At 35.0% G+C, this 14,022-nt stretch overlaps 1 protein-coding gene across 3 annotated transcripts in view; it reads left to right on the top strand.

Annotated features, from left to right (window-relative positions):
* Positions 1–14,022, top strand: part of SRBD1 (S1 RNA binding domain 1) — a 157,989-nt gene that overhangs the window by 122,418 nt on the left and 21,549 nt on the right. For all 3 annotated transcript variants that reach the window (XM_039347469.1, XM_039347468.1, XM_039347466.1), the window contains exons 17-18: positions 8,879–8,985; positions 12,059–12,235. In XM_039347469.1, coding sequence (XP_039203403.1) covers positions 8,879–8,985; positions 12,059–12,235 — 284 coding nt within the window. The remainder of the gene's footprint in view (positions 1–8,878; positions 8,986–12,058; positions 12,236–14,022) is intronic.

Genomic DNA, 14,022 nt, shown 5'->3' with positions numbered 1-14,022 from the left:
AGGAGTTTTTTCCAATAAAAACCATTTTTTTCCGCTAATGATTAAAATTTATAGTCTGAATTTTCAGAAATGTATTCTTTAAAATGTAGAGTTCTTCCCCTCCCGCCCTGTTGATTAATTCCACATGAAAGTGTGAAAAATGTTTGTTGTCTACCAATCAGTCCACCCATATGCAAAATGTCATGTATTGACTGTAAATTTCAATTTTGGGGAGAAAGGCAATATAACAAGACATACACATTTGAAACTACATTCATGTTATTCACAGAACTATAGTAAGTATCCCAGGAGTGATTCCAGTTGTAAGTCCCTCCATGTACTATGCTTCAGCAAAGAGGGAAGTCCTGTCTTAAAGGGCTTTTTATGGAGATTCTTTGCTTAAAAGCTTCATTTGTTTAAAAGGCTGTTTAATCTGAGTCTATTTAGCAGAGAACTGTAAGGCAAAAGCTTAAAGGTCTTAAAATTGTCCCCAGGAATTGACACATCAGCAATAAAGCACTCAACCTAGAGGTCACCTGGAGTGCCATCCTAAGGAAAACTAACGCTTTCCTAAAAAACATGGAGCAGCTATTTTTAATTATTTTTCTGCAATAAGAACTTGATCATAAATCACAGGAAAGTTATTACATAGGAGGTGATGTCATCTGGGCCATCCAAAAATTTCATGAGTGATTGTGTGTCTTTGGAACAAACATTACTAGTCATTGTGTCCTTCACCTAGTGAATTGTCTTGTATTTCTATTTAAATTCTAATCTTCCTGTGTATCTGTAAAGTTATTGCAAATATATATTCCACTTTATTATACAAGTATGAGAGAAAAAAATGATATTTCTTCACACTCTGAAGGTCAATACTCTCTGACTCTGTCTTCAAATTTTGACTGGAGTATGGCTAATATAACAATATCTTAGCATTCACCACCTTTAAATGTAAGTTATCATTTGGAAAAAGCATGGTTGTTTACCTTGTGGTTTGTGAACACAGATTCATCATCCCTACTTTGTGTGTTAAGATGGCAGATTTGTCATGGAAATATTGTAAAGCAATATCCATGCAAACCAAAAATTCTTACAATCTTTCTTCTGACTTTAGTGAATAGTTTCAAAGGGAAACAAGAATAAAACCAGGTTTACAAGCTGCTGGTTATATTGCTTAAGGGTTAAAGTGTAATTTTAAAATCATCAAATCTCTTTCATGAGTAATTACAGTATATAGCATTGTTATTTTTATTGCTGCAGTTATGAGCAGACATTTCAGTGATCTGTCCTTCAAGATTTTCTGTTTTGCTGATGATAGCCTTAAAATATATGAAATTTTATTTGCAGTGCAAATTTATTTGCAAGCTCAAATTTTATTTGCAACCAAACTTAACAAGTGTGTAGTCAACAAAACAAAATATTCTGGATATTGCCTTTTTAAAAAAATCATTTTTAAAGATACATAATTCTCATAATTCTTCCAATATTTTGCAACATTTAACATTTTGGAAATGGAAAATCATCTCCAAGATTTTGATAATTGTTCTTTTAGCTGTTTAGTCTATGTGGCTTCCTAACCTTAGCATTTCTCATTTAAGATAATTGATAACTATTTGGAAGGTGGCTAAGTCTCCATTGTTCATGCTCCATGAGTAAGGTGTTTGGCTTTTTAAACCTTTACAACTACTAAATTATGTTCAAAGAAAAAGACTGCATTTGGATGGATAAGGATGAATAAGTAATGCACAAGAAAAATTGAAGTCTTTATGTTGTCAGTGTTGTGATAGCTGAATTCTAGCATAAGAATGGTAAAATATTCTACTGTTCTTTTCCATTCTGAATATTTTGCAAAATATTAGCAATCTGCAAAACAGTATTCTAATCAAAAATACTATTGCAGGAATCAGACTTTGGGCTCTTCTTTTCAGATGAGGTTGAAAGAAGAATCCCATTGTTTGCATTTAAATATGTGAAATTTTCTCTCCTGGCACAACACTCCATCATGCATAGATAGATAGCAGATGCCTGTTCCATCTGGTACAGCTGTTATCTGTTCACTGTTAGGAATTTGTGGTTGCTTCTTTCTTAATGGAAGTGTGAGAGCCTTATAGCAGGTATTAAGCTGCATGTATTTATTAGTCAAACTTGCAGCATACTGGCAATAATCTTTTTTTTTTTTTGAAGAATAAAATATATAAATAGCTGTGCCTTTCAAAGGATTCCTTGCTCTCTCTCTCTCCCTGTCTCCCTTTTTGCTTTGTTAACCAAATTACTTTCTCAGACAATCCAGTCACTCCCCAGAGTTACCTAACAAAATAAATAATTGGGTGAGTGGTCAGTATGACAGAAGTAGCAGTGAGTGCGTGGTAAAAGCATATAATGAAATTTCAAGATTTATAAAGGATGCTCACCTAGAAGATACATGTTACAAAAGAAAATTGGAATTACAGTTTAGATTGCTTAGAATATAATACATTCTATGAAACTACAAATTATAATTATTATTCACATGTACTGTATACCCAACTGCATAACAATGCTAAGCAGCTTGCAACACTAAAAAAGAAAAAGAAAAACAATATAATAAAGATCAGTGATGTCTGGACATAGCAATGAAATATACTCCTGTCTATAACCACCCACCCAAACCCAAAGCCTGATAGAAAAGCCACATTTTAAACAACCATTTCAATAAAAATGGAAAAGAGGCCAAACTCATATTGGGGGAGGGGGATGCTGTTTCAGAGAGGCCTGCTTCCTGCGTTCCATCAGAAGGCACCATTTGATGCAGAGGACCTGAAGCAAGCTGACAATCATGACCAGGATAGACCACAGGAGACAGATGGTCCCTCAGCTAGCAAGAGCCTATATGCCAGCGGTCTTCAAACTTGGCCACTTTAAGACTTGTGCACTTCAATTCCCAGAATTCCTCAGCCAGCAAGTCCCCTGCTATATGCTGAAGAGCTTTAAAGGTGCTAACCATCTGGAATTACACCCAGAAGCAAATTGGCAACCAGGGCAACCAATGAAGCAGAAACATGAGCATTCTGTGGCATGCCGTTCCACTTTAGGTGCAGTGTAAGTGATCTTTAAGAGCAGCCATACATAGTTACACTGCAGTAGAATTACAGATGATGCCTTTAGTTTGCATCTAAGGAACTGCTCTTCACAGTTCTTTCAAGATTTTGGATCATGTATTTTAAATGTGTTTACTCTGGAAATGCTGGTGTAGAATTGGGCCAGGTACCAGCTGTGCAGTATAAATTCTGAGGGCCATCAATTGTCAAATACTTTCATTTCTTTCCCAGAAGGTAAATAGAAAGTTGATTCAAGATATGTTGATAGGAACATTGATGGACAATAAAAATCCTTTTCTATTCTGATAGAAAAGCGAAAGTAATCTGTGCAGAACTTCCTTCCTTTCCTGCATACCAGATGAGAGGGATAGAAACAGCTCTACCTTTTTAATTTATTCTTTTATTGTTTTTAAAATAGTGATGAAAGCAAAAAACAAGAACAAAATGATTATAAAAATACAAAGATTATCAAAGAAAGAAAACAGTTGCATGACAGTGAGATGGGTGGCATATGAATTTAATAAATAAAACAAAAAGTACAATATATCACAACAGTAAATGGTACAATTAAAAGTAGTTACAATTAAATATAGTTATCTAAAGTAATTATTCAAATATGTGTACATTTCTCATAAATTTATACAACTGTCATTTTTTAAAATCTACTATGTTTTGCATAAATGCATCCAATATTTCAATATATTTGTCCATGCAAAGTATATTCCTAAGGGCACTCCACTCATAGGTGGCAAGTGCAATCAGGCCTTCAGTGCATTGAATAAAAGGAGCTGTGTCTTTATCTTTCCAATACTGCAGTATAGTAAGGCATTTACGTTGTCTGGTTGTCAGATTCAAAGTACTACTGTACTCAAAAATAAGACCCAACCAGAAAATAAGCCCTAGCATGATTTTTCAGGATGCTCGTAATATACATCCCATCCCATCCCCAAAATAAGCCCTAGTTAAGATCGTCAGCCAGATGGACGCATTTAGTACTGTATTTCCCTCAAAATAAGACCTAACCGCTGGCTGTGCAGTCTCTTCTTAAAAACTTCCAGTGTTGGAGCATTCACAACTTCTGGAGACAAGTTGTTCCACTGATTAATTGTCAGGAAATTTCTCCTTAGTTCTAGGTTGCTTCTCTCCTTGATTAGTTTCTATCCATTGCTTCTTGTACTGCCTTCAGGTGCTTTGGAGAATAGCTTGATTCCCTCTTCTTTGTAGCAACCCCTGAGATGTTGGAACACTGCTATTAAGTCATCCCTAGTTCTTTTCATTAAACTAGACATACCAAATTCCAGCAACTGTTCTTTATGTTTTAGCCTCCAGTCCCCTAATCTTCTTTGTTGCTCTTCTCTGCACTCTTTCTAGAGTCTCAACATCTTTTTTACACTGTGGTGACCAAAACTGGATGCAGTATTCCAAATGTGGTCTTACCAAGGAATTATAAAGTAGTATTAACACTTCACATGACCTTGATTCTATCCCTCTGTTAATCCAGCCTAGAACTGTGTTGGCCTTTTTGGCAGCTGCAGCACACTGCTGGCTCATGTTTAAATGACTGTCCACTAGGACTTCAAGATCCTTCTCACAATTACTACTATTGAGCAAGGTACTCCCTACCTTGCATTTTATTTTTCTTGCCTAAATGTAGAACCTTACTTTTTTCACCATTGAATTTCATTTTGTTAGATAGTGCCCAATATTCAAGTCTGTCAAGATCCTTCTGCATCTTAAGCCTATCTTCTGGAGGGTTGGCTGTTGGATGCTAGCTTGATGTCATCTGCAAATTTGATGAGTTCTCCATCTATCCACTCATCCAAATCATTGATGAAGATGTTGAAGAGAACTGGGCCTAAAACAGAGCCTTGAGGCACCCCACTGCATCCTTCCCTCCATGTAGATGCAGTTCCATGGGGACTACATGTTGAGTGTGGTTGGTCAACCAGTTATGAATCCATCTGGTGGTGATGCTGTCTAAACCATATTTTTCTATCTTATCAAGTAGTAGGTACAAATACAAATAATATTATCATCTGAAAAGTTTAGCTTTTGTTGCACAGTCATATTTATATAATCCATTATTTCCTCCCAAAACAATTATCTATAGAAACTTATATTTTTTTTAGTTTTAAAGGATTTAACAAATTGTCATATCTGATGTTTCAAAAGCTGAAAATGCTGTTGTTTCCAAAATGTTGTTAGCAAATGTTGTAATTGTAATGCCATTGGATTATATCTGGTAGATAATATTAACCTCTTAAAACAGAATATGATAAAGATTTATCATCATCATCTATCAGTTGACCCAAACTCAATATCCCAAATAGCTCTAACTTCTTAACTAGTTCCAAAAGTTGTCAGAATTTGAATAATCTCACACTATTATTATATTTGTTCTATTTTAAATTTGGAATATGCAGTTTCTTTACTGTACATTTCAAGATAAAATTATACAAAGAGGCCTCCAAGATAAATAATATATATTAGATCCAATTAAAATGATGAGTCAAATGATGTAAAGGAGAGATGCCTAACTCACAGAGAATATGATATCCTCAAAATGCCTTTTTTTGTGAGCTCTGCTAAACTCTTCAATATTATGTACATGTCTTCAGTATTCAGTGATGGGATTTTCTATGAGAGAAGTAAGATGCACTGTCAGGTAGTTTTAGCATCCCTAGAATAAAAAGACAAAACAGACTTCCCCCAATTGGCTATGACCACTTGTGTGATTTTTCAAAAACTATGAAGTCATAGTGATGCGTTATTTTAATTACACTGATATCTGTTACAAAAGAAACTTGGCCAAGCATGAATCTTCCAGGAAATCCCTGTGTTATCTTGCTGATTATTCTTGCCTTTAGAAAATGGATTATGGCATAAAAGGATCTGATTTAATACTAACCAACAGGGAAGATGCAGTTGAAGAAAAGGAGATAAGGGGGAAAGATGGCTATTGAGTTCTTGATGTTAAGAAGAGCAAAAACTAAATATGGTCAAAGGCATACTTTGGACTTTAAAAAAGCAGATTTTAATAAAATCAAAGCAATATTAAATAGGATTCAATGGCAGGAAAAAGTAATTGGGAAAAGATTGGTAAGAGTTACTAAAGAAGAAAATATGAAAAACATAATTACAAACATTTCCAATGAGGGAAAAATGGAGGACAGCTAAATAAACAATCTGGGTATATAATAGCGTAGAAAGGATCTGAAAACAGCTAACATAGAAAAGAGAATGAGAGTGAAGTTACCACGGATGTGCCCAGAACAGGTAGCTTGGACTCGGTAAGTGTATGTTAGGAAAGCTAGGCTCATAATGAGTTGAGATTATCAAACAAGCAAAAATGATTTCTTTAGATATATTTATAATCAAATCAATAAATGTTACAAGATGCTAATAAAGAAAATCTGTATTGCTCCCACTTCAATGATTTTCTGTAAACTATTTAAAACCAGACCTTAGGAAACTATGGTTCTGTAGCCCCTAGAGTTTCTGACCTAGAAATCAAATAAATATTTTAGTTAAAATCCACAGCTACTCAACTCCTATGTATTCTCAGTTCTATACTTAACAGATGTTGAAAAATCTCATGACTATAGATTAAACAAGGAAGTCAGAAACACATTCTGGAGGAAAGCAATATCAAATGAAGTAACATTTTCAGGCACAAATAAAAAGACATATCCATGAACCATTGGGATTCATGCTCAATTAATCTTTATTTTCCCCACAAGAGAGCATGTGTTCTATCAGTCAGTTGTAAAGAGCAAGATGAAAGGGCAAAATTGAAGCTTCGGAGTAATACAAATATGGTCAGGGAATACCTTATTATTCTGAATAAGATTAAATTTCCAGAGCCAGCTGAATTGCTTCCTAGGATACTGAAGCAACTTGGTGATCTGGATTTATGTCTTATCTTTGAAAGACTTTTATGTCTTATCTTTGAAAAATCCTGAACTTCTGATAAAGTGACAGATGACTGGAAATGTCATCAACAAAAAGGGAGAATCAATAGAGACTAAGAAATCTAGATTGACTTAGGGAAATATATAAGCACCTTAAAAGAAATATAGCAAATATCATAATGGATTTCTCAGAATTATAGAAAAATCAGAATGGGTTTATCAAGGATTGCACACTGGCCTAATGTCATTTTTTTATTTGGCTAGGAAATTCCATGAGCGGTTCACTGGGTGACATGTCTGTTAGGTAAAACATACCTGGCTCAAAAAAATCATACTAAACTGTTAATGAAATATCAAGTGGGATGCCACAAGATTCCTACACTCTTCAATATTTTTGTCAAAGTTTCCAGTGCCAGTAATTATTTTCATGGTATTGAAACATATCTTGTATGTTTTCATTTTCTCATTTCCCTTCCCCCCCCCCATTTCATTTCTTATTTTCATTTCTAAGTGCAATCATGTTACTTACAATGCAAGGCAATAAATTTCCATTCAAAAGTTCCATTGAGGTTAATCAGGGTTAATTTCAGGTATTCAACTGAAATTTCTATTATTTGACTTCATCCTGGGGAAGGGGGAGCTAGCTGAATAGTAGTTCGAAGTACTGAAATTCTGGCACGTTTTGAAGGCAGATTAAGGTTGGTTAATCATGTATTAAAACTCCATCAGGACAAACTTGAGGCCTAGTGACAAGGTGGTCACCTCCATCTTGCTTAACGATGGTGATTGGAACCAGAATTTCTGTCACTAAGGAAAGAATTATTTGATGAAAACTTTTTGCTAACAGTTTATGGCAACTTTGATGCACTGAATTCTAAATCAATCTTTTACACTTCTACCAAAAATTAAAAAAAAAAACATAAATAATATTTATTTAAAATTAATAATTATAACATGTTGTAACTATATTCTGTCCTTAAACTGAATATATATGTGCTGTAAATATACAGCCATTCAGTACATGTGTTTCTGTGTATTTTTCCCTGAATGTTGTTGGAATTGCACCAATCAATTGCTAAGCATCCAATTACTTAGCTTTCAGTTGGATTTGATTCAGAATACTCTTTTAAAGCTTTTAAAATAAATTAATAGGCACAGGCTAATATTAATCATATATTGTGCAGAAGTGGGAAACAGATTAAGTGGTAAAATGATTTTGGTGATGCATTATTTTTAAACCCCAACCCCTGTTACCTTGTATCTATCAGCTATTACTGTTACAAGATTCCAGTTTTTATATACTGTTAACAGAGAATTTCTCATAATTTCTGTTTCATGTTTTCTTTTTAATGTTTTTATAACAAATCTATCAAGCTATTAGGTATTCTTACCATAAAGCTTTAATATAAACTTCTTTACCATCATCTACAGAATTTAAAACTTTGTAATATGAATACTCTCTTAAATACTTTGCTGCATAATATGAACATTAGAGGAAACTGGCATGTGCAAAACCAACACTTCATTTCCTCTTTTTCATTCTTAGAGAAAATTGCATAAAATAGGCATGTGTCTGGCCCTGTTATGAGTCTCTGTTTTTAATGGTAACATGATAGGCTGTCTGTCATATATATGGTGCCTATCTGAAGTTCTTGCAAACTGGTTAGAGGGGGAATATGCAATTTAAAAATAAATTCAAATGAGTTCAACCAGTTCCACAATACAAACAGTGGCAGTATATCAGATGTTCATCTCTTGGGTTTTTTTATGTGTCAATGTTATATCCGCACATGTTTTATTAATACTGCCATTCTCTGGAATTCTCATTTCTGAATAGTTTCCATCATACAGTAATCAAATACTACTCAAGTGTTATTGGATTTCTCTTTCTCTCCCCCTCACAATTTACAGCACGATGTATCTCAGACACTACTCAAAGCAACCCTGGACAGTGTGGTGGAGGAATGTGTCAGCTTCGTAGGAGTCGATATTAACATCTGCTCAGAAACGTTATTAAGGTGAACTTGAAAATTTTCACTTACATAGTTTCAAATCTCAAAGTATTCATACAGTGGTTCTATATCTTTGGACTAGTTCCTTGGACCCTAGCTGTATTTTTATTCCTATGACTGCAACACTTGTTCTGTAAATGGAATCACCTTCACAACCAGAGCTAAAGTTAATTCTGTATCCACAGATAATGTCAATTCTTTCTTTATTATTTAGCAGTGAATATGCACATCTGAATGTTCTCCCACTCCCTTTCACCAACAGCACAGCCAAAACAGAAATAGCCATCTACGGCTTGTATATGGCATAGTAGTTTATAAAATTGCTGGAATTTATAAAGTTGCTGGAATTGGGTATGTCTAGTTTAATGAAGAAAGGACTAGGGGGTGACATGATAGCAGTGTTCCAATATCTCAGGGGTTGCCGCAAAGAACAGGGAGTCAAGCTATTCTCCAAAGCACTGAAGGCAGGACAGGAAGCAATGGATGGAAACTAATCAAGGAGAGAAGCAACCTAGAACTAAGGAGAAACTTCCTGACAGTTAGAACAATTAACCAGTGGAACAACCTGCCTCCAGAAGCTGTGAATGCTCCAACACTGGAGTTTTTAAGAAGAAACTGGACTGCCATTTGTCTGAAATGATATAGGGTTTCCTGCCTGAGCAGGGGGTTGGACTAGACAACCTCCAAGGTCCCTTCCAACTTTATTATTATTGTTGTTGTTGTTATAAATGCATTTCTTTATTTCATGATTTATATCCTCCCCTCATTCACATGGTTCTATTGGAACCATGACAATAGTCTAGACCAAGAAATCCAACCAAATATAATTTAAATATAAGCTCAAAATGCATATAAAATCAAATCTACTTAAAAATAACAGTCTGATGAGATATGACCCATGACAGGAAAGGCCATCCTTGTCATCTCGCAAGTTAGTAATGTAGGAAGGGGGGGCATCCATACCTTGGGAGGGAAACTGCCATTAAAAAGGTCTCTGTTCTGTGTACTTCGCTCAGATGATGCAAGTAAGCCAGAAAAAAGCTGTTTCCAAAGTGGTCACCAGGAAAATTTATTGAGGCAAGAATTCGTACTTCAGCAGGTCTTATTTCTATGACTTCTTAGTTGTCAATTTTTCTTTGATTCCTATTTCTATCAATTTCCCTGGAATAGATATTAAGCCTAGCAGTCTATAATCTCCCAATTCCCTTTTTAAAATTGGTGTCACATTAGTTACCTGCCTGTCCTCTAGTCCTTTTTTTTTTTTTTTTTTTTTTTTTTGCTGAGAGATTAAACATTTTCACCTCAGAGATTTTTTGAGAATTCTCAGGTGGATGTCATCAGGATCTGGTGAGCTGTTGCTGTTGCTGTCTCTACTTTCCTCAATTTGCTTAATTTATCTGAATTCCTTCTGATAAGTTTAACAAAGGTTCAGATAACTTTCTTGTTTCTCTGCAGTGTCTTAAACTTTCATTTCATTGCTATGTTGTCTGATGACCCAAGCACTTCTGTGCCAGCTTTTCCTTTGAATATGTTGATGGGGGGGGGGGGGTTTGCTTCTCTTAATGTGTTTTTTGCCTTACAGTTCTCAACTACTATTTTGCACTATTATCATATTACTGTTTTTTTCTGTTAAAGGTACTGCTCCTTTTAGTTCTTGAATAAGATTTCCATTTCTTGAAAGAAGCTTTAACTTCTATAGCTTCCTGAAAATTGCTAGAAAGCCTTGCTGGTCTTTTTGTGGTTAAACCTTTCTTATACATTCCAATTGGCCATCAGTCATTGTGGCTTTAAATTACTTCCAGGCATTATTAAGAGATTAGGCTCTCATTTACTTGCAGTCTGTTTTGCACCAGTGCTCTGCATTTTTCAGTTGTTCCCTATTTTTTAATCAACTGTGACTTCACATGACTTGCTTGCTATTTGCCATTTTTATGAAGGTTAAATATAACAGCATTGTAGGCACTGTTCCTATAAGTTCCATAACACTTATATCTCACCCCACATCAGAGTATTATATGATCAAATATTAAATCAAAAGCCCTCCAGCCTCAGATTAAAATCTTTGCTATTATACCTATCATCTAAGAAATGGCCCTCTTGTAGTAGGCATGTAGTAATGTTTCATCTCATAAGTGTTCTTTTTTCCCAAGATTTCTCTTCACCCTAATGGTAGGTAAGTTTTTATATTGGGAGTAGAACAAAGTTATTGCATTCCAAAAGATCCCTTCTACATACCAATCTGACTCTCTAACCATTTTCAGCTCAACCATCTTGGTTTCAAGGGAACTGACTTGTTTCCTGAGATGCAGCAGGCACAAGACCATGACCTAGACTCATTAGGCAGATAGTCCTGTGCATGGATTGGGAAATTCTTTATCTCCTGCTGGTTTTCTTTCTTCATATTGTTATGTTACTTGCTTGATTTTATTCTTTCTGAGTTTGAATCTATAACAATGGCCCCCAACCTTTTGGGCACCAGGGATAGGTTCCATGGAGAAAGGTTTTTCTGCAGACTGGATGCTGCCTGCATCCAGTGGATGGGGCTTCACTTGTTTGCACGGAGCGATTGCTGGCATGCCGCAGACCGGGAGTTGGAGACCCTCTGATCTATAAGATAGTCTTATGTTACAGTTTTACAAAATGAGGCTTCCTCACACAGTCACTAAATGTACTCTGATGCTTAATTTCTGTATTTGGGAAGTAATTGTGCTCCTCCTTTGCTATTCTCCATTTTGGTTTCCCCTCCCGTGCTATCTCTCAAGTAGTTCTCTTCCTTCTTGACTGTGTTTTTCTTAAACATGTGTGGTAAAGTTTCATAGCTCTTAAACTTTATAGGGAAACCAACCAACACTTAAGCTTTCAGAATTAGTAAAACTGCACTATTCTGTATTATTAACTGAAAAAGCCATTGTTTGAATGGAGATCTCTGGATTTATCACTTCAACAGTAAGGTAGCTACAATTAAGCTTTTTTCCAATCATCCTAGAGTAAGAAGTCTCTGTATTATGTTGCTTTGATGTTACTTATTGCTTCCTTTTATGAGATGTAATTCCAAATCTCCTTTTATTATGCTTGTTAGACATATTGCAGGACTGAATGCCAACAGAGCTAAAAATATTATTGAATGGCGACAGAAAAATGGACCATTTATCAATCGGGAACAGCTTAAAGATGTCAAAGGATTGGGACCAAAATCCTTTCAACAATGTGCTGGCTTTATAAGGATCGATCAGGAATACATCAGATCATTCTGCAGGTAACATTAAAAGGGTGTGAGGTTGATTCCTTATTTTCCACATGTAAGTAGAGATTTGATAAAAGAAAACCCCCAGCAGGTAATAGGTTAGAATCCTTGACTGGAGAGTCTGCATTTAGGATGAAAGTAATTTGCATTTAGTCAATTATAACATAAGAGGGGTCATAGAAAGCCAATATGATTTAGAGAATCAAGTGATAGATTCACATCTCAGCTCAGCTATGAAGTTCATAACTCAGCTTTTAGATACTAATTACCATCTCTTAACATAATGAAATAAACATTCAGATGGAGACAAGACAGTTTTTCCCCACTAATCTTCCACTACTCCAACCTCCCATCCATCCTCATCAACTGCCATGTGGGAAGACACGCTGAGTTGTTATATATTGATATCATTGATTTTGTATTTACAAAATAGTAAATGTTGCTTATGAATCACCTTGGAAGGATATGTGACATAAAAGTTGAGATATTGATCCATCTAACTTTAATAAATATTGTTTACTCTTGCAAAGAAACTATCAAATGTAATAAATATAATTAAATATGAGATGGTATTCTATCATTATAGAAAAAACATCCAGAGAAATTCTATTGGGAGTGCAGGGAGAGAATAAACAGAGTCTCTTTCCTCTCTTCTATTTCCATGTTATCCCACCCAGAGGTTGCAGCCCTCAATAATAATAACTACCTTATACATATTTGTATGTTATTATGTCTTACAATGCCAATTTGACTTTGGTCCAGTGACGAATATTCTCTGGCACGTAAAGACTATATGTCATAATAAAGTTTCTCATCATTTCCAAGGAAAGAAACACCAAATGACTGTTCAATTAAATTTTAAGCAAAACAGAAATGTAATAGCAATTTGATTGGACACCCTGGGACTAAGCACAAAGACTCATTTCAGAAGCTGAAGGTTAACACAACTTTGGATATAGAGATATCTTAAATAGTCCTCCCTCCCCCTCTCCCCCCATATTAATAACTTTGAACTTGCTGCACTAGTCAACCTAAGATATCAAAGGAAGCTGTAGCGGCATTTGAGATGCAGCTGGTATGGGGGGGAAGGGAAAAAAAACATATTGTAAGACAGTGCAAGAAATTCTGGCTCTCATATTGATGCACATGTTTTTAATATATGGAGTCATATCTTCCGATCTACGATTGGTCTTGGAATTCAATAAAACCCATAAAAATTAAATAGAAATATAAGTTGATAATAGTTCTATGCATGGACCACTTTGGCTGTGTAGTAGTAAGTTTATGAGTGAGGTTTTCTTTGGCATATAGGGTGGGATATCAGATACAATGACTGTGTACAATAAAAAATAAATAAAACACCAATTCAACATATTAAGGTTTTAAGTCAACAAACGCACCATACAAAAGCAGGGAAAATGAAAAATGATCTCAGTTATCAAGAAAAAAGCAGAGGGATTCTCAGTTTGATGTCTGAACTGTTTATAGGAAACATATGAATCAATCTTACAACAGTTCTAACCATAGTCTATTAATTTAGTGTTAGCCATACAGACCAGCAGTGTCATTTTAAGATTTTTCTCAAGCTGCTTGAGGATGTCAAAAATTGAATCTGATGCCCTCAAACTACAAGCCATGTATTTTGCAATTGCACTGTGCTTCATGAGTGAAGCTGTGGGTTGAACATTTACATTATTCTCTATACCTGAAATATTGAACCTGTTGTTTTTTTTAAAAAAAATAATTGCTCAATTTCAAGGGAGCTTGACAGAAATACAAATAATTAAATTAGAGCACAT

The sequence above is a fragment of the Crotalus tigris genome, unplaced genomic scaffold (genome assembly GCF_016545835.1).
Source record: "Crotalus tigris isolate CLP2741 ecotype Arizona unplaced genomic scaffold, ASM1654583v1 scf7180000018081.1164505, whole genome shotgun sequence".
Taxonomy (NCBI): domain Eukaryota; kingdom Metazoa; phylum Chordata; class Lepidosauria; order Squamata; family Viperidae; genus Crotalus; species Crotalus tigris.
This window is presented reverse-complemented; position numbering and strand designations above follow the sequence as displayed.